Source organism: Pleurodeles waltl, chromosome 1_2, assembly GCF_031143425.1.
Source record: "Pleurodeles waltl isolate 20211129_DDA chromosome 1_2, aPleWal1.hap1.20221129, whole genome shotgun sequence".
NCBI lineage: Eukaryota > Metazoa > Chordata > Amphibia > Caudata > Salamandridae > Pleurodeles > Pleurodeles waltl.
The window spans coordinates 780,656,601-780,682,707 of NC_090437.1; the positions used below are offsets into that span (position 1 = coordinate 780,656,601).

General features: G+C 46.8%; 1 protein-coding gene across 1 annotated transcript in view; it reads left to right on the forward strand.

Annotated features, from left to right (window-relative positions):
* KLHL2 (kelch like family member 2) overlaps window positions 1-26,107 on the forward strand; it is a 382,747-nt gene that overhangs the window by 249,926 nt on the left and 106,714 nt on the right. Inside the window, exon 6 of the mRNA XM_069243918.1 lies at window positions 4,108-4,217. Coding sequence (XP_069100019.1) covers window positions 4,108-4,217 — 110 coding nt within the window. The remainder of the gene's footprint in view (window positions 1-4,107; window positions 4,218-26,107) is intronic.

Here is a 26,107-nt window from a genome sequence, read left to right on the forward strand (position 1 = left end):
CAGTGGTGAAACACTCATTATAGTGCAAATGCTGTTTTTTCCTTTTTTTACATGCACGCCGCCTATGATATCATTAGCCTATGACTAATCGTAAATTTGGAGCTGCACAAATATTCAGCTTCGTACACTGCAGACCTGCAGAATTTCATGCATGTCCCAAGTGCAGGAAAGAAATGGGGAGAGGAAAAGGCATCAAAATTGTGGAGCGAGCACCACGACTGGTTTCAAGAAATGTAGCATCATACTAGCTTCAGGAAACGACAGTTTAAACCAGTTTAAGACTTCCTATACAAAACTGTGTATCAATTTAAATAACAATAGCACTAGAAGGCCATCATACACACTACAAAAATCCTAATATTACTCAATGTGAGAGGATTCAGAGTCTGGTCTAGGTATTCTTAAGGGTGGGTAAAAAAGCTTTGCTCCGCTGGCGGAGTTCGCAGAGTTTTTATGTAACTTCACAGAATTCCACGGAGTAAATCTCTGCGAGTTCCGCCCAGGCGTAGGCATTATGTATGTGGTTCATCATGAAATGTTGAAGGTGTGTCAACCCAGAATCAAAGGAACAACACCATATTAATCCTGGGCTGAAGGGGTTACACCTGCTTCAGATAAAAGAGACAGCACAATTTAAGACCCTGTGTCTCGTTCACTAGGGTCCTTCATGTCAGCTTCATGGCTCTTCCTCCCCTACCTTCATCCCGCTGGGTATATGCTTAAGATGGATCTAGGCTCACGCTATTCGGTGGGCACCGTATCAAGTTCCCCATTTGTGAAGCTTAAACATCAGTTCTGGGGTTACAGTGGGGTTGTATTGAACATTGACATTGTCACACCTGATTTTTTGCCAATCATTATTGCAATCATATTTTTATATATACCCTGCTCCTCTTACCGCCAGCATACTGATGTGCCTATGCAGCAGTGAACTGCACTCCTCAAAAGCTTCAAGTAAATAAAATAAGCAAAATAGTTATGTTGACTAGGAAGTGAGATCAGAAAGCTGAGTTCTGTCACATAGATCATCTGAAGGGATTCTTGTGTGGGATAATAGTATGTGCCTTGTTTTAAAATTCATGTCTTTTTGACAACACAGCAGTTTACAACTTGCACACACTTTCTTGAAATAAATGTACCCTTATAAAACAACCTCTGTGTGACTAACATTCTCATGGCACCTTGGATCCTGCAGGGCTCATTATAACGTGTTAAGGCTTAACAAGCACACTTTACATTAACACCCTTTCACATCAACACATAGTGACAAGGAATAAGGGCTGGATCTATTATTAACCTGCTAGCGCCCCCACTTCCGCCGATGTGCAAGACTGCTTGCTGCCTGTGTCTCATCCAGGCTTATTACACTTACCCTATTCCAGTTTAAGAGATCTGTGAACATGAGGAAAGTCACAACTGAGGAACTGTGATATATAATGTATTTTTTATGGAAGTTTGAGAAGCACTGCCTGGCACTGTTGCGAACAATAAATGCAAGTAAACCTGAAAAGATAGAAGAACCTAACTAACCCCTAGGGTAATAGACCAAATTCACTTGATGTGGGCTGCACATTGTGAATACGAATATTTGTCTGAGGTTTCATGTTGAGTGATTACTCTGCAAATCATGCACTTTTTCAATGAGTTGAAAAGGAGCATCATGCAAATGTTTACTTGAATCATTAATTAACAAGGAACTCATATTGCTCTCTACTGATTAGCATGCACCCTTAGCTTGACCTCCCCTCTACCTCGCCCCACTTCCTGGATGCAGTCTTAGCACATCCAGCCTCTTGCTATTATAGGGTGGCAACCATGTGGTTGTGTTTCAAGTGTCTGCTTAGAGGGCTTTACGCTTAAGTCCCTCCTAAAACTGTAGCACTCTTCACTCACTTGCAACAAGTTTCTCTATTTCATGTACAATTAAATTCTTTTCAATCGAGGAAGCTTGTGTACTTGTGCAATTGCCCCTTGATGCTACTACAATTAGAACGTTACTTAGAACATTTATATAGCAGACTATTCAGCTGAGGGTATCTCAAGTACTTGCTGTGGAGTATGCATGGCCGGACAGGCCTTTTATTCCACGGGCATTTCCCCGGTGGACTGTAGTCCTTGGTGGCCTGGCTTTGAAAGCCCATGTCCAGTCTTGGTCCCTCTGTCATTTTCCATAGCTCCCCAATGTAGGTTAATTGCAGCAGACACAGGGAGACTTAAAGAGAGGGAGGGAGAAGAAAGGTAGAGGGAAAGTGACTGTAGAGAGAGAGGGGATAAGGAGTGAAAGAGAATGAATGGAAGTAAAGAGATTGTGCAAGGAGACAAAAGGGAGCAGGGCTGCTTTGTGCATTTTTGCTCAGATCCAGACCTGGTGGTATGACTCCCCCTCTTGGTTGGTTGTTTTACTTTTTTCTGGTGCCAGTTTGGTGACATAGATCCACACATTTTCATGTATTTTTATAGTGATCCCACAGTAGCTGTTGGGGTTTGCTGCATTATGCAAACACCGTAAATCTGTAGCTCTGTTGTGTCGTATCTCAGAATGTTCCTGCTTCACATAATTTTCATTCTTTCCTGTTATCTACCTGTGTTATGTGCAAACACACAATATTATATATGATTTTCACATCCGTAATGTTCCTGTTTCCTACTTTGGTATGGTTCATTAGGTGACACTGTCAGATAAACTCTTCTGTCATCTTGTACTTATTTCATGTGTTCTTCTGTCTTGGCAAGACTCTTTAAAACAAGGATTTTCCATTTGACCAAGGGAGGTCAATCATCTCAGACCATTGGCAGTGAGGATTCTCATTTTGATGTACTCAGTGCCATACGTGAGTCGGGTGATATTTTGGGAGGATTTGTCAGATATGTTCTTTTTATTGCATTAGATTATTTCTGCTTTGGTACACCACAGCATACATCACCTGAGATAACATTTTTAAGTATAACATGTTTCGTTTTTAAAGTTAATTGGCAAAATTATTGCTGCCGGCTGCATTGCAGTCTGACTAGTCACTTTTCAGATAACGTCAATCTGTTGGGACCATTGGGAAAAATGTGATGGAACCATTTTGGATCAATATCCTTGGGTAGTAGTGTCAGAGGCTGTTGACTAATGTACTATTAAATTATCAAGATACAGTACCTGAGCTATAATTTGGCGGATGGGGTACTCTGTCAAAAATGTGGGAGATGTTCCACATGCAAAACTCACAGTTCACACGTTCTCTTTAGAGTCAAGGGAATTGTCGTGTTTCTGATGGCAGAGACTACGCTGATGATAGAAACCTATGATCAACAGCTTGTAGTTAGTGTGGTGTTTCCAACATACTTTATTCCTGTTCAGGACGTTAAAGAAAGCCTAGTGGTCTTGAACAGAAACCCAAAGAAACACCCCCACCCTCATGCACTGGGATAAACTCCCCAGGGTGTAATTTACTCTTCTTTTACATTTCCCTCTTTGAGAGTTGGTTTTCGAAAAAAGATGTTGCAGAGCAGGAGATTTAACATGGTACCCGGCAAGCAAAGTTTCAGTGCTGTCAGCAAACCCGCTGCACTGGAGGTCCTACTGAAGGAACAGAGATCTCTGCATGCCTACTGGCAGTCTGAAACTATGGAGGTCTGTCTTCCCCCGGGCTAGTTGACTACATCTTTTCTCTACCATGAGAAACCAGGAGGCCGGTCATCCCATTCTAAAGCCAGTCCTTAGACACCAATGCACATTAAACTTCTACTGAAAAAGTATTGCTTCAATCACTTCTATACAGATATGCAAGTACCACCAGGTTATCACAAAGTGAGTGACCTATCAGCATATGTTCAAGAGACATATGCAGACATTGACATCCACTCCACACCAATTGGAACTAAGAGTTCAAATTAAAATGGACTCAGAAACTCATTCTTCAAAGTCTGTCCCACTTTTTTCTGTGCTCTACATTTCACTTTTGCTGGAATCATGCATGTAAAAAAGTAGAAACTGTTTGACTGTCCTTGTCTTAACTTTCGAATAATTAGCATGTGATAACAATATTTCAGCACTGATGAGCAACTTCTTTATGTAACCTGATGTTAGTAACAATTGGTTTTTATCTTTTCTACGAACAGAACAGCATTTTTCTGATATTGTTCCTGGTGAAGAATTTCTGAACCTTGGAATAGAGCAGGTGTGCAGCTTAATATCCAGCGATAAACTCACCATTTCATCAGAGGAGAAGGTAAGATGTGCCAGCTCAATGTTTTTTCCACTGCTACTGTTATATTCAATGAAATCTTATTTTTTGTGGTTGGTAATGCATGGATACAGAACAATCTTTTAAAAAAGCCGTTGATCATGCCCTCCTTGTACATCTACTGCTTTATTGCTTCAGGAAGGCATCCCCAAATTATTATTAGTGCATACACTTTTGAGGGCAGTGTGGTTTAGAAGATGGCGTCATAACCAATAGCACTTCTGTTGAAGTAAGAGAGAAGGACGTGGTAAGTGGTGTTATTTATAGTAAAATTGGATCAAAACCTTCACTTGTCCTATTTTCTTCTCCATATATAGAATGTAAAAAAGTCAAGAGGTCTTCAGTTGGGTCATAGGATTATTACTTTCAAGCAGGTATTGTGTAAGCCCCCTAGCCAAATTGGACAGAACGAATAACTGATGTAAGCAAATCGCCTTAGGGGCTTAGGGATGCCATCGATGTGGCCCAGCAATGCTGTCAGAGTGTCAGGCAAGAGGGGGATGTCTAGCATCAAGGTTAGATGGCCAAAAACATCTCTCCAGTATGCAGCATGCCTTCGCAGTTCCAGGAAATATGTGCAAAATCTGCAGTGGGTGTTTTACATGTGGGGCAAGCAATAGAGTGTGCGGGGGTCTAGTTTGGCACTGGCGACATGTGTCATATAAGCTCTAGGCAGAAATGTATAATGTATTAGTTTATGGCAGTGATTGAGGGAAACTGAGTGCGTCTGAGTGCAGCACACATACCACACCTTATCCCATATAGGGTATTCCAACTCCGTCTTCCAAGCCCCCGCGATTTCTGATCATGAATTGGGAGGAGGTCAAGACATATGCAATGTAGTTTGGCTATCAATCTAACTCCTGTATCTTCTGAAACGATCAATGTAGGGGGCGGGAAGTCCTCCGGTGCCAACGGGTAAGAGGGTAGCAGGTCATGCAACATGTTCTGGAGACGGCGTAATATCAAGTTGTCCATGTAGGTATCGGAGACCAATTGTGCATCATCCAGCCGTGAAAACACATGGCCATCCAGAAAAAGGTCACCTACATTCTGAAGATTTAAAGTGGAAAGCATGAGTTTAACCAGCATCTCCTGAGTAATCGGATGCCAAGGCTTATCTGCCAGTGCGATCGCTGGAGAGTACATAAGGCTGCATGCAGCCTGCGCCAAGCTCAGCTGGTTGTAGAGAGTGTTTGTATGTCTGCTGGGTCCATAGGCTGCCCAGACAAAAGCAGCTCACACAGAGGAATTGGGGCAGTACTTGCATGATACCAGTGAAATGCATAATGGCACTGCACAGCCAAATAGTAGAGCTGAAAATGAGGGACCCCAAATCCAGCACGCTCATATAGGAGCGTCAAAATCTCCCAACAGGGGCGTCTCCCCGCCCTTACCAGTTGCAGCAGCGATCTCTTAAGAGTCAGGTAGAAGGATTGGTATATTAACAAATAAGTATAAAAAATGTGTCAGGACCACCATTTTGAGAATGGCAATACGTCCAGCCTCGTACAGGGGGAGACATATCCATTGGTCGTTCTGTGTGTGTTCAGTTTATTGATGGCAAGCTCTTAATTTAGTCTGATTATCTGTTCCCTATCTCAATGGATTTATATTCACAGGTATTTAACGTTAGCATTATATCAGGTGAGGGGGAACTCACAGTTTACAGGGGTCACTGCCTCCATGAGAAGAAATAGCTCTGACTTAGTCTAATTGATATGCAACCCAGACAAACCACCAAAGCGGCTCATCTTTTGTGGAACTGGGGCCAGTTATCCTCAAGGTGTCTCAGAAATAGCAGAATATCATCTGCATAGAGGAAGATTAACAGCGGGCCGGATGGGAACTGCAAGCCCCTATGGGAGTGTTTCTGCTGCAGGTGGCGCACCAGGGGGGTTCATTGCAATAATAAAAAGTGGAGGCGACAGGGGACAGCCCTGTCGGGTACCTCTAGTGATGGGAAATGAAGATGTTAAGGTGCCATTAATCCTAATCTGCACCGTTAGAAGAAAGTAAAGGAGCATAATAAGGGAGGTGTATCCCCACGCCATACTGAGCTTGTGGATGGTTGCCATTCTAGAAAGTCAAAGTACTTCTCAGCATCTATGAGGGCCACTGCAGTAGGGACAGAGGGAGCCACCCTATACAGGGCTGCGAAAATCGTGTATAGGTTTAGAGTTGCGGTCAGGTAGGGGACAAAACTGGATTGGGCGTGAGAAAAAATCTGGTCCATTAGAAGTGACAAGCAGTTGGCCAAGTGCTTAGCCAGGATTTTATTGCCAAAGTTCAATAGTGACAGTGGGCAGTATGATCCACACAGTCGGGGGTCCTTGCCCGGCTTTGGTTGCAAAGTGATCACCACCTCACGCAGCGTGGGGGGGAGCATGCCGATGCCAACAGCCTTCTTGTACATGTCTAATAAGCAGGGGGCTAGTAAATGCTTGTAGGTGTTGTAGAATATCCCAGTAAAGCCATCTAATCCGGAGGCTTTGGAGCCATCTAGGTAATCCATGCCCAATAGAACCTCTTCTGTGGTGAAGTGTTTACTCAGATACTGCTGTTGTGCAACACTGAGCCACACCATGGCTACCTACTCGAGGTACTGTGCCAGTTCAGGGGAGCAGCCACCCACTCAGTGAAACAGAGCTGCGTGTAGTAGTGAAGGAGTTCCACTTGCACCTCCTCAGTAGTGGAGGTGATGGACCCATCAGATTTTTGCAATTCAGGTAAGTATGAGGATGATCGAGTTGGCTGAAGTAGGCACACTAAAGTTCAGCCTGCCTGTCTCCTTCTCCATAGCGGCAGACCCTGACATACTTACTGAGCAAATGCACCACACATTCCGCTAAGTCCCAAAACGTCTCCATTAAGGAGGCATGCTTGTGAAGGAGTGGCCTGTGGGGTGTGATATATCCTCTCGGTCTGGGCCTGTCAATGCTGCCTCAACTTGGGGGATGCTCTGACGAATATCTTTGAGTATCCCAGATTGTTTGGCAATGCAAATTCCTCTGGTATATGCCTTAAAGACATCGTACATTATTGAGTGCGAGTTAACTAAGTCTTTGTTGATATCAAAATATTCTATGATCGCAGAGTGGAGCTCGGAGCAAAACACCTCATCAGGGAGCGCCATACTGGTGAAGAGCCAAGGGCTCTTTAGGTACCCCGAACATGGGATATGCAATGTGAGTTTAACGGGAGAATGGTCAGACAGGGTTCATGGCAGATGGGAAATGGAAATATGGCAGGGTAGCGCCGATATTGATACAAGTCAGAAGTCTATTTGTGACTATGTATTGTGAGGAGCAGAATAGAATGTATATGCCAGTGCAGAAGAGGGACGAATGTGCCAAGGGTCATGCAGTGAGTGGGTAGCGCAAAGGTCGCGCAGCACATGAAGTGAACGAGCTGTCCCCACAGGGTGGGGAGCAGTGGTCTTGGAGCATATTGAAGACCCCACCAAGTATTATGTGATCCGCAGCATCCCTATCAATGTGTGTCTGAAGTATCCAAAAAATTCTGGGGTGTCTACATTTGGGGCATAGATGTTTAGCAATAAATGTTTGTGGCCCGCTAAGATACCTGCTACTAGTATGTACCTGCCCTGATCATCAGCGACCATGAGGTGAGGGGTGAAGGTAAAATTGTTATGTATAAGTGTGCAGACCCCACGTGAGTAGGATCTATAGCTTGAGAAATATGGACGCGGGCCCCAGTGTTTGGCAAAGGCATATTTGAATGCTGATGAAAGGTGGGTTTCCTGGAGAAAAACTATTTGGGTGCCATGTCTAACAACTGCAGGACCTGTTTCCCAATCTGGGGATGGTTAAGCCCCCTAATATTCCGGGACAAGAATGCAACGTTCAGTATCGATTTCTTCCTGTAAGCAGATTCAGTCATCTGTGCACTAAATAGACTGCCATCTTGGATAGGTGATCAGGAACATAAGCAAAGAGGTAAGTCAAACAGTAACAAATCATACTATTGGTGTTCTTCCCCATAGCCCCTCTGACACCCTGCAAAAACATCCCCTGTGAAGCCAAAGATTGTAACAGAAGCATAACAAAACCCCAACAGTGTGCAGTGTGGTGTCAACCATGGAAGGGTCGCAACTCAATGGCGGGCAGCCCCCGTTGTTGATGTGTATATCATAGTGAGTGTTACATGAATGAGGTGTATATGTTAGCCATCTCTTGATTCAGCGGTCCAGACCTGTCTGAGGCCCGATCTGTTGATCAATTTCCAAAGAAAGTCTGATGTGTTGAATAATAGTCATGCAGCGTGACACTCATATGCATTGTGTCTCAGTCTGGAGAGAATACATCCAGAGTGGAGGCCCCTGGGGTGGGGGGTGGTGAATGTTCTGAAGAGGAAGGAGCTGTTGATGGCGTGTCTTTGGAGTACTTCTTGCAGAAGTCCATCACCTCCAAGGTTTTGTCAAATATTTGCGGTTTGCCGTTGACGTCTACTCGAATCCTAGCGGGGTAAAGCATGCCTTATCTGAGGCCCAGCTTGCAGAGGGCGTTCTTTGCATCCAGGAGTTTTTGCATGGCCTTCTGGACCGCCATGGTGAAGTCCAGGTAGATGGAGATCGTTGTGCCCTGATATGAAGTGGGCAGTTCTGCCAGGCCTGCCAGAGTGCTGTGCCACATCCCTATAATTTAGGAGGCGAGCAACAGCCGGGTGCGGTGGGGCCCCAGGTACTGGACAGGTGCCAAGGGATCTGTGAGCACGTTCCACCACAAATGAGCAAGTAAAGTTACTTTGATCCAGCAACTCTGAGAGTAGGTGCTCCAGGCAGAGGTCCATGCAGCCTGTGTCTGTCATCTCAGCAATGTGTATATTATTTAGCTGTCCTCTTGCTTCAAGGTCCTCGTTCTTAATTGTGACAGAGCACATTCGAGACTCCAGCTTATCTAACCTCCTGTCCATTTTGGCGGTATGGTCTTTGATTTGCGTTATTCGTTCTTCCCCATGTTCCAGCCTAGTATCCTGTCTAGCCGCTCTCACAGGCAGCCAGCAGTGATGTCGAAATGGGCATTTGTTGCCTTAAATCCTGCCCGGAGGCATTCGCAGTCTGGTCTAACTTGCCACCACCAGTAGCCCCCATTGCTGGTGTCAAAGGTGTCTCCTGTGCAGGTGTCTGCTTGTGCTTTTCAAATGGCAATTTCCTTTGTTTGGGATCTCCATGTACCATTGTTGGCGGGGGGCACCAACTTGAGGGCAGCAGTAAAGCACCTGCTTGGAGAGTGTCAACAGCTGCTCAGAAGGCCACTTGGGAAGGCCCCCATGCAATGCAGCACACCAGCAACCCCTGGGTATAGACGCTGGCGATCTGGAATGTGAGAGTCTACTACGTGCCATGGGACAATCTGCAAGGTAGATATCCACACAGCACATTATGCAGGATCTAAATGTGCATTTATGAAAAAGCACTGAAGGAGGAGTTTCCATACAGTAAGGTGTGCGATGGGCAGTTATGCCGCCATGAGGATCAACAATGCAGCAGTTTCATGCAGACCAGGCCACTGCCAGCTGGGTAGCCAGGCATGTACTGGCCTACGAGTACCGGCGTCTTAATTTATTCATTGAGCATTGGGTGGATCATCGTTGCAAAGAGACTGTGTTTTGAGCGATATCACCATATCTCCGTTCTCTGCGCTCTTCGAGATTGCATGCAGAGACCCAGGCCAGTAGGGAGGATGCGCTACGTTTATTAGGACCCAGTGGGCCCCGAGGTTGTATGCTTTTGGAGTGCACCACCCGCACCCAAATGAGCTGCTTCAGGGGCGTCCTACCTCCCTGCACTGGTGTGGAGAGCTCACTTGCTCGTCCGTGTCATGCCTCGGGCTCACCTGTGGCCCCTGTTGCTGCACGGCCTCCGTGACGCTTAGATGGCATGAGTGAGACAGCTTTTGCAGGCAATATCATAAGGCCTCCTCTCAAATGTAAACCCTGTTGCTGCCCTCCTATCCCCGGTGTTTTTTAGCTTGCATCGTACATCCACTTCACTTCAGGTGGGCCATTCAGCGGGATCCAGGGGCCAATCCGATGGAGCTCTAATGCTGTGAAGCTGTCTTGGTTGCCTGCGTAGCCATACCCCCTGGAAATCACAATTCCTAATGTACAAAATAAATATTTCCTAGATAGCGATTCCTAATGCGTTCGCAAATAGAACTAACTCATAAATACTAATGAATTAGGTCCCAATTTGCGGCCCATTAGGAATCACTGCCGTCCCATAGATGGTGACCTGCAGAGGTCAGGAGACCACCATGTCTGTGATTGCTTTTTAATAAAGCAAGCTTTTTTTTAAATTGCAGCCAGTTTTCCTTAAAGGAAAATAGGTTGCGTTGAAAAAAGAAAATGAACAGTCATTTTTTAAGAGTAGGTAGTGGTCTATGAAACCTCTGCCTGCTCTTAAAAAATATCTGTTTCAGCATTCACAAAGGGGAAAGGGTCCCATTGGGACCCCTTCCTATTTGCAAATGGTTACCACCAACCTTAAGGTGTAGGTAAAAAATGAATGTTTTGCATACATGGTCCTGAAATTCGGTATTTGGAAGGGATGCCCTAAACACACTCTTTCCAAATACTGAACATGTCACTGAATCGCAAATTGAGTTTTGAACATAGAAAAAAGCATTTTTGGAGTTAAAAACGGGCCGTTTGTGACCACAAAAATGCTTTTGTAGAACTACCCAAAAGTGTTATAAAATGGTGAACTGACGAAACTGGAACATTATACCTGAATGACTTTATTTTGCTAATTTCAAGCTACTGCAAGATCATTAATCAGTTTGAAACAAAATTTCAGGAAATCATATGTAATGGCTGGGTGATGACCAGATGAAAAGTGACACTGAATCTTTAGTGAAGCAAAATGATCTACTAATATGCTTTCAATGTATAATTTTCTTAATTTAAGTACACCTGCCTTTAAAACTGATGTTCTTCACCATCCTTAAAACCATAGATCTGAATTTCATGTTATATTATGAAAGACTGCACCAGAAAACCTGAAGTTTTTATCAGTCTAATAGGTGAAGTAACTATATAGCTTTACTGTTACACTTTATAGTGTAGTCAAGATTAGTGTGGGCAGATTATTTGCATGACTTGATTGAGTCTGATTGCAATACTAAACTGCTTCTTAAATCGCCAATTTAGAAATAGCTGACCAGCCCGTCTCTAAGTGGAGTCCATTCATGGGAGGTGGAAATGCTATGATAACAGTTTACATTCAAATACAGGCAGAGAGTTAACACAAGGATTATCAAACTCCAGAGAACAATAGAGAATGTTTGATTTGCTGAAAATACATGTATAAGGGGGATACAGTTTACTCCTCCCAAGATTCAGTGAAATCAACACAAACCTGTACAGATGCATGTTGTCCTAAGTGCTAAATCAGTTAAATGCAGTTTACAACTCAAGGTTGATGAGAATGTATTTATTCTTTGTCACTTGGTCCAGTCCTTTCCCTTGCACATGTCAGGAATAATTCCCTCTACCTCTGTCAAATACCATTAACTTGTTCATGTACAACTTGTTAGCTGAATTAACTTAATTTAAAGCTTAATAGTTCTATTATAATTGGCCGAACAAGTTAGTAGATGTAAGAGGCTGAGTGGTGTCATAGGTCCTCTTCAAATGAAAACAGTTTGCACTCTGATAGGATGTCACATCTGCTACATAAACAATGAACATGGACATGGCTAGTTTGCAGCCTTATTTAAGTCCAGTTAGCTTAGCATGCGCGAGAGGCAGCCTGAGTATTGGTCTGCCCATTCATTCACATGTAAATCATTGATCAGGTTTAATAAAGGTAGATCTCTACCCATGTTTTCTAAGTTTGTGCCACATGAAATTTGATCTAATTGGCTATAAGACTGTACTTTAACTGATAAAACAAGAGTACAGTCCTCCAGCCATCGGTATGTGTCTCCTGTGTCTGGGTCCTGCTTTTATTCCCCAAAGACTGAGTTGCTGCTGTTTATTTCTTATGGTGCTGATGCCATGCAGCCCGGCAAGCTTGAGGATTACCATTGTGATAATGGTTATGATGATGGTCAAGACATTATTTCTCCAAGTGAGATGGCACATGAATATCATAAATATATCTTTCGGTGATGAACCAACAGCCTACGAACCCACCTCATGACAATAACCATCCTTTTCACAGCCTCATTCATGGGGCATTGTAGAAATTCAATCTGCAAACATCTATTTAATTACTTATGGGAGGAAGGATTGCCTTGTAGGAAGAACCTGGAAACTGGTACCACATACATTGCAAAACTTGAAGTACAAACCCACTGACTTGGCGGTAGGTGGTCTCCTGAATCAATTAAATATGGAGTCAGTCATCTCAATGGCTACACAAAACAAGATCCCGAAACCTGACTTAACCGTGCTTAGTACTACCAGATAGAGAGGGCTGCTTATATACTGAGAAAAGTGAAGTGAAATCACAGGAAAGGGAAGTAACACCATCTTGGATTGGGACCAGTATAGGAAAAAAGAAGTAGTATAAAAGAAAAACAGAGCATGCTGGGACAAAAACACGAAGAAGACAAGATGGACACAACATGGATAGAGACAGGCAAAAGGACCAACAAAAAACCCACCACCAACAACAAAAGAAGAAAAAAGGCTACAAGTAAGTGTAGCGCGACCGGAAGCGAAATATATGCTTCCCAGAAAGCATAGGCAAAAAACGCGGGGAACGGCGCTCCGAATATCGGTAGCGTGTTCCACCCGCGAGGACAGAAAGAGACGCCGCGTCAGAGCGCGGCGTTACACTACCTGGGCCAAGGCAGAACATTCAAGAACAAGAACCTCGTCACTCGTTCAGCGGAGTCCAGGCTCAATCAAAGCATAAGTCGTGACAGATTGCAGCGCCCAATAAACCCGACTCCGTCTAACACAATGGATGATACAGTGGCGGCTGCTGCAGACCCTGACCAGTCCCTTCTGGCAACCATTCAGCAACAGGCTCAGGAACTGCAACAATTATGAAATGAGAATGCAGCCTTACGACAAGCTTTGGCCGTCTGCAGCACGGATGTTCCTACCGTTTCCACCTCAACTCCTCAATATTCCGGTGAACCAACGAAGTTGCAAGAGTTCTTAGATGCATTGACTGTTTACTTTGTCTTCCGACCCACACAATTTTCTCACGACAAGACAAAGGTGGGTTATCTCATCAGTGCCCTATCCGTCCGGCCTTGGCCTGGGTGACTCCGATTGTATCGTCCAATGATCCAGTACTGTCTGATTATCCAGCCTTCGTGAATCATTTTAAACAGATGTTTGGTCATCCAGGATTGGAGGCCTCCGTTGAAGAAGCACTCTGTGACATCCAACAAGGCTCTCAAGATGTCCTCCAATATATAACACGCTTTCGACAGCTTGCTGCTGAAACAACTTGGGTGGATCGTACTCTGGTTATCCTATTTCATAGAGGGCAAAAGGAGGAGATCAAAGACGAGTTAGTGCACTCCGCCTGAGTAGAAGATCTTTGCGGTCTGATGGATTTAGCTCTTTCCATCGAATATCGTCTCCAGGAATGACGTTTTGAAAAAAGAAGAAATAGAGGACATTCCCAGTCCAGTACCTCATGTGTGTTTTTGCACCGTCCGGAGGAACCTCGCCCTCCCGTCAGAGAAACTGAAGGTGAACCTATGCAGGTGGATTCTACTTGTGGCCCACTTTCCTTCAGTGAACGTGAAGAAAGACGGAAGTAAGGATTGTGCCTGTATTGTGGTGCTGCTGGTCACATGCTCCGTATATGCCCCGTTCGTCCTCTAAAGCCATCGGGAAACGCTACTTCCCATCCTCTGTAAGAAGGGAGGGGACGGGATCATCTGCTATACCTTCCATTAGTTCTTTCAAGGACAATGCCACCAATGTGTTCATGCTACCTGTGACCCTGCAGTTACCTGACGGTCGTGAGGAGAGGACAATGGCCTTACTTGATTGTGGTGCTAGTGGCATTTATATGGATAAGTCCTGGGCCACAACACAACAAATACCAACATGACCCAAGGAAGTCCCGTAACAAGTACACACTGTGGATGGGTCCTTAATATCCTCTGGTCCAGTTGATACTACTGCCCTGATTCTAAGTTTACAATTTGGGAACCACCAAGAACACGTCTCCTTTGACTTAATATCATCTCCCAATCATATTATAATCCTAGGGATTCCGTGGTTTATAAAACATAATCCTTATGTAAATTGGGAAACCAGGACTATTTCTTTGTTTTCTCAGTTTTGTCATGAACATTGCTTTGCCTCAGACACTTACTGGTCGCCCAAGAAAATTATACCTTCTGAACCCACTACAGGTTGTTCCATCAATACAGTCCAAGGGGTCCCCGATCACTATTTGGACTTTCAAGATGTATTCCAAAAACCATCCAGACCTGTTTTGCCCCCACATCGAGATTATGATTGTACAATTCCCCTGGAACCTGGGGCGATTGTTCCCTTTGTGAGAATGTATTCTCTCATGGAACCTGAAAGAGAAGTTCTCAAAGATTACCTCCAAGAAAATCTACACAGCCGTCTTATCGTACCATCTTCCTCTCCGGCGGGGGCTCCTCTGTTTTTTGTACCCAAGAAGACTAAAGATCTTCGTCCCTGCTTGGATTTTCGTGATTTAAATAAGATCACTATAAAGGACCATTATCCTTTACCTCTCATCAAAGATATTCTGGAGGCTGTCAGAGGGGCACAACGATTTACCAAATTAGAACTTCATGGAGTTTACCACCTTTTGCACATTAAGAAAGGAGATGAGTGGAAGACTGCCTTTCTAACCCCATTTGGTCATTATGAATACAGAGTTATGCCTTTTGGCCTCACTTTTGCCCCCTCAATATTCCAACGATTTATGGACTCTGTGTTCTCTGATCTCTTGAACCATACAGTAGTGATCTACTTAGACGATATCCTTATATATTGTAGACATCCTGAACTTCATTCTACACATGTTAAACAAGTCCTCCAAAGACTCAGGCAACATCAACTGTAATGTAAACCAGAGAAATGTGAGTTTGATAAAACTGAAGTCAAATATCTGGGTTATCACATCAGTCCGACTGGAATATTAATGGATCTGGAAAAGGTACAAGCCATCCTAGACTGGCCTTTCCCTTCCTCCGTCAAGGAAACCCAATGTTTTCTAGGACTGGCCAACTTTTATCATCAGTTTATCTTAGATTTTGCGGAACAGACCAGCCAAATTACTCAAACATTAAAGAAGGAGAACTTACGCAATAGATTTGTCTGAACAAAGGCGGCTGAAGCAGCTTTTCAAAGTCTAAAAAAGGCCTTCACCCAAGCACCGATACTGAGACATCCAGACACCAACAAACAATTTGTTGTTGTTACTGATGCTTCCGAAAGGGCCATCGGAGCAGTATTACTTTAACAACAAGATGACGATGGTTTAGAACATCCAGTTTTTGATCTGTCCCATGTACTGTCTGTGTCTAAACAACATTACTCAGTATTGGAAAGCAAATTATTAGCCCTGAAGACTGCCTGCCAGGAGTGGAGACAATTCCTTATGGATTCCAAAGAACCTTTCGAGGTGAGAACGGACCATCAGAATCTACAATGTTTACGTAACTTTCAATGCCAGAACAGTCGTCAGGCTCGTTGGGCCTTTTTCTTTAGTCAGTACAACTTCTATGTCACCTATATTCCTGGATCCCAAAACATACTGGCCGATGCTCTCTCTCGCCAGATTGTACTCCTACCCCATCACAGTATCTACTTGAGCCTAGCAAGATCATTGGTGGAGCTAAATCGTTCTGGATGAGGTACAACTGGAATATGCAAACCTTTCTGAACAAGAACTTGAGGACTTAAACCCCCAAATACATAAACAGAAGGGATATTATTATTATAGGGACCTTTTGTTCCTCCCTACGAGAAGTCTACGAGAAAAGGCGCTGCAGATGTTCCATGATTCCCCAATTGCTGGTCATAGAGGTATCAAGGCCACGCAAGAGTTACTCTTGCGATCTTTTTGGTGGCCTACTTGGAAATCGGATGTCGAAAGTTATGTACAGGCCTGTCCCATATTAGCTCAAGTAAAGATACCCCATACCAGGCCAGCGGGATTACTTCTTCCGTTACCTGTTCCACCAGCTCCCTGGCACACCGTTTCAACCGATTTCATGTGTTCACTACCTCCATCAGCAGGAAATCAGGTTATCATGGTAACCGTAGATTCCTTTACGAAGATGGCTCACTTCACCGCCGTGAAGAAATTACCTACCTCACAAGAACTAAGTCAGATATTCATCCACCATATTTTTCGTCAACATGGACTCCCACACAGCATTGTATCAGACAGGGGACCTCAGTACATCTCTCGGTTTTGGAAACATTTCTGTAGGACCTTGAACATCAATGTAGCATTGTCACCTGGTTTCCATCCCCAAACCAATGGGCAAACCGAACGTCTCAACCAGAGCAGTACCTTTGCTGCTTTTGTAATTACACTCAGAGTAACTGGAACACTTACCTTCCTATCGCAGAATTCTCTTACAACAACACTGTCCATAGTGCCTCCAAGGTCACCCCCTTTTTCTGTTCCTATGGCTATCATCCTACCTCTTTTCCTACTACTCCTCAGTCTACCTCTTCTCTTCCTGCTGTCACCTAATTTTCCAAACAACTTTGAAAGATCCATAAAATGATTCGATCTAATCTGCTGGACACTAAAAGATACATGAAAAGAATGGCAGATAAGAAGTGCAGTGAGGCTCCAGTGTATCACATCCAGGATAAAGTCTGGCTTTCTTCAAACTTTTTGCCCTTTCGGCTCTCTCAGAATAAGTTTACACCTCGTTACTATGGTCCTTTGCGTATTCTTCAGTTGATTAAACCTGTCACTGTCCATCTTCACTTACCTCGTACCTGGAAAATCCATCCGGTCTTTCATGTTTCCCAGCTAAAACCCTATATGCCTGATCCTTTCTCCCAGCAGTTCCCTTGTCCTCCTCCCTTATTGGTGAATGATGAACCAGAATATGAGGTACAAGAAATTTGTGACTCTCGTGTCTTTCGAAACCGTCTTCAGTATCTGATTAATTGGAAGGGTTCCCTCTTAGCGAATGCTCTTGGGAAGATGCGTCTTCTGTTCACGCCCCTCTTCTGATACGTCACTTTTACCGCTTGTTTCCACACAAACCTGGGGCTCCGGGGGGGAGACCTACTGTCGCGCTGCGGCACGCGGCGCTGAGACGCACTGCGCCCCCAGTCTCTCCTGCAGCATTCAAGGCCCCAAATTGGGCATGGGGCCTCGTTTCTTTTTAGCCCAGCGCGCCTCCCTGCACACATAACCTCTCCCCCACTCACCTGCTATTTTTTGTCCTTCTTTACTGTTGCCCTCGTTTGTTCTTCCGTTTATGTTTTTCCTTTTTTCCATTATTCCCCACTCTTCCCAGCATGCAGTGGTTCCCTATTCACTATGGTCCCTTGTCCATTATTTTCTATGTATCTTTTCCCTATCCAATATGGTGTCCTTGCTCTTCCTGTTGGTCGCTTTCTGTTCTATGGGTATTTAAGGGCTGTGATTCTTTTCTTCTTTGCGTTGCAACACTTTCTGTTTGGATGGTGTCTTCGCTCCTTCTCCCTTGTGTCAGATACTGGTTACGATTTTGTTCCAGTGTATTCCTGTTCATTTTTGGTCTTATATTCTACGTATTGATTTTTACTCTTGTTCCAGGAAATTCCTTTTGAGTTTTTTTCCCCTTTTTAGGTTTTTTTTCCCTCTGGCACTACTTCTGAAGGACACGAACTGCCCTTGGCGTTCCTATCGCCTGCAGCACCGTGGCTACCAGAAAGAGTCGCAACCAACCGGGGCCAAGGCAAAAAATTCAAGAAGAAGAACCTTGTCCCTCATTCAGCGGACTCCAGGCTCAAGCAACGCATAAGTCGTGACAGAATTAGCAGCTGTACAGCAAGAGTTGTTGGTTAATAATCAGTTATAAATTGTAATACAAAATTGACTTATTGACCTTATTTGTTGTATTTGGTGGTAATATCATATTAGGCTCCAATATGAATCAATAGAAACTGTATTCAAAGCTATATTTGTTGTGTCTGCAGAAATTACTCATGTGTATGGTTTTCCCCTAGTCTGCAGCCCAAGAAGGTAGTCTACAGGGGCCCTATTATTTTTGATCGCCGTCAGATGGCTACTGGAGCATTGAAGAGGTGCTGCTGTTTGCTAAAAAGCACTTCTTTCCACCCAAAAGTATAATTCAAGGTGTTAGATACGCCTTTTGATGGCAACAGCTTTTTGGAAAAATGTTGATGACAATTACAGGTCATAATGGTAGACATTGATATAGCCCATTAATATGAATCCTTGCAACAGAGGCAAACCTACCAACCAGGACATCAATGGTATTGTCAACATGGATACTCCATATCTGCTGTCTTTCTTTCTACTCATCAGTCAAAATATTTTCATCATTCACAATTCTCTTACCAATGTGCCTATCAAAGACAGTGTAGTTGCTGAGCCCAAAGAAGAGGAAGAGTCTCCTCCTATTTATTGCAAGTCAAATGACCATGGTTGAAAACCTGATTTCTCAGGCCGATAATCCCTCCAGTTTCCAAGCCAGTGGAAGGGAGGATTTGGTCACGTTGTAGAGCCTGGCATGCTGTAACTCTGAACCCCTGAGAGTTGGATATCATCCAGCACTATCACATCATAGAATCAGTTCCCAGGCCGCCTATAACACCACCAAACAAGGAGTGCCAGCTACATCTGTAAGCTGTGCTGGAGGAAATATCTAACTTCTTAAGAAAATGTCAAATGAGCCTGTGCCCAGGTCCCAGTGCAATCAGGGATGTTATTTGAGGTTCTTTCTGAAACCGGCAAATGAGTGGGTCCATTCTAGACTTAAGGGCTATCAACAAGTACATAAAGAAGCAAACGTTCAGAATGCTCTCTGTCCTCAGTGTGCTACAACCATTCAACAGAGGACTTGGAGGGAGCTTACTTTGATATTCTCATTGAACCAAAAGTTCCTATGATTCATTGTCAATGTCCAGCACTTTCAGTTCAAGGCTCTCCCTTCTGTTCTGCATTCAGCACTCAGAACATTGACCAAATGTTTGGCCCCAGTCACAGCACATCCATGAAGGAAAGAGATAAGGGTTTACTGCAACCTTAATGACCTATGTAAAAGTACGGTAAGTCAAGCAAGCACACATTTCAAGCACTAATTGCCAACACCCTATAGCTCAATGTAGGGTCTAACCTTAGACACAAATTGTGGATTCTGGAACTAAGAAGCAGATCATATTTCTGGGATATTGCATTTGTGCATTCACCCTCAATGCCTGTCCATTGCAAGGAAGAGTCGAGAAGCTGATGTTGTTGGCTAGAGGAAAAAGCAATGCTACAAGATTCTCAGTTTGCAGATACAATTCCATGTTGGGGATGATATAATCTTGCATCCCAATTGTCCCTCAGTTCCACCTCCAAATGTGTCCACTACGGGAACAGCTGGATCGCCAATGGTGACAAGTAATAGGGCAAAGGTAAGAGGCGGTCCCTCTGGCTCCCAAAGCCAAACTAGACCTTACATGGTGGGCCAGCCAGCCAAAGTTCTGTATTTGGAAGATCCTCATTATATGCGTCTCTCCATGAGGGAGAGCACATCTCCAAAATATTTTTATCAGTGGTTGAACATGACTCAACTACAACTGATCTTCAGCATTCTCTCTCGTCCTCTAGCAATTCCAGGCAATGCAAAATGTCCACATTACACAGGCAGGCGGTGGTGCGCAGGAACCCAAGATGAATCTGTGTTGATTCCCCGTTCAGGGATTCCTGATTTTGGTCAGGATCTCGCTCCCCCACGCCCGCAGCACCACCTTGCTGTGTCCGTGCCCGTGTCCCTGACCCCCGCCCACGCTGCTGCTAGCGTGTTTGAGGCCCTCCTCCACCCGTAGGCATCCACCTGCGCCTCATCCCTGGTGTCTAGTGGGCTTCTGGTAAGCGTCGCTAGACTCGTGTGCATTGTGCCGTTTTCGCCGTATTTGTGACTGTATTCTGTGCCTTGCTTTATTGTGCCTCTTTGCTCCATCTGCTTCCATTTGTGCTTTTTTGACTTTTTGTGACTGCTTTTGCCCCTTGTGCGCTCCCCTTGCTGGCTCTCTGAGCCGCGTTTCCTCGCCGCTGCCTCCCTGCGGCCCTGCCCCCCTCACGCCCCCATTCGCCGCTCCCTCCCGCCTCCCAGCTGCTCCTCCCTCCCCCCTCCCTTCTTAATGGCTGGTGCTGCGCGTCGAGGGTGAGCGACCTCTGACCTGATTTTGGTCAGGATCTCGCTCCCCCATGCCCGCAGCACCACCTTGCTGTGTCCGTGTCCCTGACCCCCGCCCAGGCTGCCGCTAGCGTGTTCGAGGCCCTCCTCCACCCACAGGCATCCACCTGGGCCTCATCCCTGGTGTCTAGTGGGCTTCTGGTAAGCGTCGCTAGACTCGTGTGCATTGTGCCGTTTTCACCGTATTTGTGACTGTATTCTGTGCCTTGCTTTATTGTGCCTTTTTGCTCCATCTGCTTCCATTTGAGCTTTTTTTACTTTTTGTGACTGCTTTTGCCCCTTGTGCGCTCCCCTTGCCGGCTCTCTGAGCCGCGTTTCCCCGCCGCTGCCTCCCTTCGGCCCGCCCCCATTCGCCGCTCCCTCCCGCCTCCCAGCTGCTCCTCCCTCCCCCCTCCTTCCTTAATGGCTGGCACTGCGCGTCGAGGGTGAGCGACCTCTGACCTGATTTTGGTCAGGATCTCGCTCCCCCACGCCCACAGCACCACCTTGCTGTGTCCGTGTCCCTGACCCCCACCCACGCTGCTGCTAGCGTGTTCGAGGCCCTCCTCCACCCACAGGCATCCACCTGCACCTCATCCCTGGTGTCTAGTGGGCTTCTGGTAAGCGTTGCTAGACTTGTGTGCATTGTGTTGTTTTCGCCGTATTTGTGACTGTATTCTGTGCCTTGCTTTATTGTGCATTTTTGCTCCATCTGCTTCCATTTGTGCTTTTTTGACTTTTTGTGACTGCTTTTGCCCCTTGTGCGCTCCCCTTGCCGGCTCTCTGAGATGCGTTTCCCCGCCGCTGCCTCCCTGCGGCCCCACCCCCCTCGTGCCCCCATTCGCCACTCCCTCCCGCCTCCCAGCTGGTCCTCCCTCCCCCCTCCCTTCTTAATGGCTGGCGCTGCGCGTCGAGGGTGAGCGACCTCTGACCTGATTTTCGTCAGGATCTCGCTTCCCCACGCCCGCAGCACCACCTTGCTGTGTCCGTGTCCCTGACCCCCGCCCACGCTGCTGCTAGCGTGTTCGAGGCCTTCCTCCACCCACAGGCATCCACCTGCGCCTCATCCCTGGTGTCTAGTGGGCTTCTGGTAAGCGTCGCTAGACTTGTGTGCATTGTGCCGTTTTCGCCGTATTTGTGACTGTATTCTGTGCCTTGCTTTATTGTGCCTTTTTGCTCCATCTGCTTCCATTTGTGCTTTTTTGACTTTTTGTGACTGCTTTTGCCCCTTGTGCGCTCCCCTTGCTGGCTCTCAGAGCCGCGTTTCCCCGCCGCTGCCTCCCTGCGGCCCCGCCCCCCTCGCACCCCCATTCGCCGCTCCCTCCCGCCGCCCAGCTGCTCCCCCCTCCCTTCTTAATGGCTGGCGCTGCGCGTCTGCGCCGCCGGCGCGCCAGAGGCAAGCCCGTCTGCGCCCGTCCGCGCCTCGACCGCGCCCAGCCCCAACACCCCGGTCCGCACGACCCCCGCACCGCCAGTCGACGCTACTCGGCCACCCAGCTCATCGCCCTCAACCCCGGCCGCTCCACAACATGCTTCCAGCCCTCACCGTAGAACACCAAAGGACCCTTCTCCTGCTGCGCCTGCAACTTCACCTGCGACAGAACAAGGAAACCTGCAACAACCGGTACCAACCACCTCCGTTGTATACTCCTCAACACACGCTCCGCACGCAAGCACGCCATCGAGCTCTGGGACCTGCTCGACACCACTGCCCCAGACGTTGCCTTCCTAACCGAAACATGGTGGAACGACGCTTCCGCACCTGACATCGCCATGGCCATCCCTGACGGCTACAAGATCACCAGAAGAGATCTCGCCAACGGCATCGGAGGAGGAATAGCCATCGCCCACAAATCCACCCTCAAAATCCACACCCACACGGACGACACCCTCAAGACCGCCGAACACCTGCACTTCCGAATCAACACTGACCCCAACACCACTCTCAGAGGAACGCTCATCTACAGACCCCCAGGACCAAGAGCACCCTTCAGCAACTCCATCGCCGACTTCACCAGCACCCACGCACTCCCCACTACGGACTACATCCTCCTGGGAGACCTTAATTTCCACTTGGAGAACAACAACAACGCCAACACCACATCCCTGATCGACAACCTCTCCAACCTCGACCTCAGACAACTCGTCAACACACCCACCCATATCGCCGGCCACATGCTTGACCCGATCTTCTCCGCAAGCACCCACGTCACCTTCAACCACACCACCGAACTCCACTGGACCGACCACCACTGCGTCCACTTCACATTCAAGAAACGTGTCGAGCACCACCACACCCAACAACCACCCCGCCGCCGCTGGAGCAAAATCACCGAAGACCAGCTGACAGCACCCTCGCCCAGAACCCATCCACCGACTCCACCGACCCAGACACCGCCGTACTCAACCTACGACGGTGGATCAACGACTGCGCCGACACCCTCGCACCACTCAAGAGACCCACCAACAACCAAGAAAGAAAAAAAGCCGCCTGGTTTACCGACGAACTCCTCACCGCTAAACGCGTCTGCCAGAAAATAAAACAAATGGCTCCTCGAACACACACCCGGCAGCCTCACAGTCCATAAGGGTGCCACCCGCAAGCACCACCAGCTAATCAGACTCGCCAAACGATCCCACTTCACAGAACGCCTGAACAACAACACCCACGACAGCAAAGAGCTCTTCAGCATCGTGAAAGAGCTCTCCAACCCCAGCGCTAACGTCAACGACATCCCACCATCCCAAGAACTCTGCGACGCCTTGTCCACCTTTTTCTATCAGAAGATCGCCGACATCCACGACATCCTCAACACCACGCCCACGTCGGACCCCACCCCCGAAAACTCCACCTGCACCAACTGCTTGACCGCCTGGACACACGTAGATGACACGGAAACACGCAAGATCATGAATTCCATCCCCTCAGGATCCCCATCAGACCCATGCCCCCACCACATCTACATCAAAGCCGACTCTACCATTGCCCCCCAACTCAGAAAGGTCATAAACTTATCCTTCGAAACCGCGACATTTCCGTAAAGCTGGAAGCACGCTGAAATCCACGCCCTCCTTAAGAAGCCCAAAGCAGACCCCAACGTCCTCAAAAACTTCCGACCGATCTCCCTGCTCCCCTTCCCGGCGAAGGTCACAGAGAAGATCGTAAACGCTCAGCTTACCCACCACCTCGAGGACAACTCCATCCTGGACCCCTCCCAGTCTGGTTTCAGACGTAACCACAGCACCGAGACTGCCCTCCTCGCCACCACAGACGACATTAGACAGCAAATGGACAACGGCGAAACATCAGCCCTCATCCTCCTGGACCTATCCGCTGCCTTCGACACAGTCTGCCATCGCACCCTGAAAACTCGCCTCCACGAAGCCGGAATACAAGAAAAAGCCCTCAACTGGATCTCCTCCTTTCTCTCCGCCAGAACCCAGAGAGTCCGCCTCCCACCCTTCCGCTCCGAAGCCACCAACATCATCTGTGGCGTCCCCCAAGGCTCCTCACTAAGCCCGCCGCTGTTCAACATCTACATGGCCCCCCCTCGCACAACAGGCCCGTCGGCACAGCCTCAACATACTCTCCTATGCCGACGACACCCAGCTCATCCTCTCCCTCACGAAAGACCCAAGCACCACCAAAGCCAACCTCCACGAGGGAATGAAGTCCATCGCCGAGTGGATGAGAAGCAGCCGCCTGAAGCTGAACTCTGACAAAACGGAGGTCCTCATCCTCGGATGCACCCCCTCCGCCTGGGACGACTCCTGGTGGCCCACCTCACTGGGTCCCCCGCCAACACCTGCCGACCACGCACGCAACCTGGGTTTCATCCTTGACTCCTCCCTCTCCATGTCCAAGCAGGTCAACGCAGTGTCCTCCTCCTGCTACAACACCCTCCGCATGCTCCGCAGAATCTACAAATGGTTCCCGACGGAAACCAGAAAAACGGTGACCCAGGCCCTCGTCAGCAGTAGGCTAGACTACGACAACGCACTCTACACAGGCATCCCAGCTAAAGACATACGACGCCTCCAACGCATCCAAAACACCTCCGCCCGACTGGTCCTCGACATACCCCGCCGCTGCCACATCTCCCACCACCTGAGAGACCTCCACTTGCTCCCCGTGGACAAGAAGATCACCTTCAAGCTCCTCACCCACGCTCACAAGGCACTCCACAACGCCAGACCAGCCTACTTGAACAACAGACTCAACTTCTATGCCCCCACCCGCCAACTCCGCTCCGCCAACCTCGCCCTCGCCATTGTCCCCCGCATTCAGCGTAAGACCTCCGGTGGCAGATCCTTCTCCTACCTCGCCGCTAAGACCTGGAACACCCTCCCGACCGTCCTGCGACAGACCCAGGACCTACTCACCTTCAGGAGACTACTTAAGACCTGGCTCTTCGACCAGTAGCAGCACCCCCCCCCCCCAGTGCCTTGAAACCCTAACAGGTACGTAGCGCGCTTTACAAATAGCTGGATTGATTGATTGCTTGATTGATTCCCATAGTCTCACTAATTATGATGGTGGTGAAGGAATTTGAGGGGCTTGTTCCATACTTTTTCACCAATCATCAAACAGCTACCTTTGGCCCATTCCAAAGTCCATCCTACAAATGTTGACATGGAAAACCATTATTCTAATGGCAATTACATCTCGTAAAACAGTTTGGGCAGAGCATGTACTGTCAATTCATCCTCCATACATGAAATCTGAAAAATATAAGGTTTATCTCACAAGGAATTGGCACTTCATGCCCAAAGTACTATAATCTTTCTCTTTGAATCAAAAACTTAATTTGCCCACCTTCTTTCTAGAGCCAACCATGCTACCTGAGAGGGCTCTACATTGGTTGAACCTGAATCACAAAGTGAAACTCTGCATTGGCAGGACAATGAATTTCAGAAAATCACCTCAACTCTTTGTACTATACAGCAGTGCTAACAAATTCTGAAGCTTATCCAAGCAAGGCATTGCCTGATGGATTTCTGCATAGATTGCTTTCTGCCATGAGGGATCGGACTGGTTTCTCAGACACTGTGCAACCTCACCCGATCAGATGCATGGGGGCCAAAACTGCATTCTACCTTGGTGTGACTGTTCCAAAATACCAAAGATTACTGCCCCCACATCAAGAAGACATGTGAGATGGTGGTGGGACAAACAGTACTGTGCAACCTGTTTAATTAAGGTTAACTTCTTTAGTTCTTTCTTTATCATGCCTATAACTGTTACTGCAGTTTTAATTTCTACTCAAGTCTGTGAATCTATGAAAGATGAAATGATGGAAAAGAGATATGTGCTTCTGGTAACTACATTTCCAAATGTGGTATCTTTCATATATATTCACATGTAAATGAAGGATATACTCCCAATTAACACTTCTGGATTTCTTTCCTCTTCCACCCCTCCATTACTCCAGTCACTCTAACTAACAAACTCCCATATCCGTGGCTCAAATTAACTCATAATAATACTAAAACTGTACTCATTATTTAACGATACTAACCCATCACTAA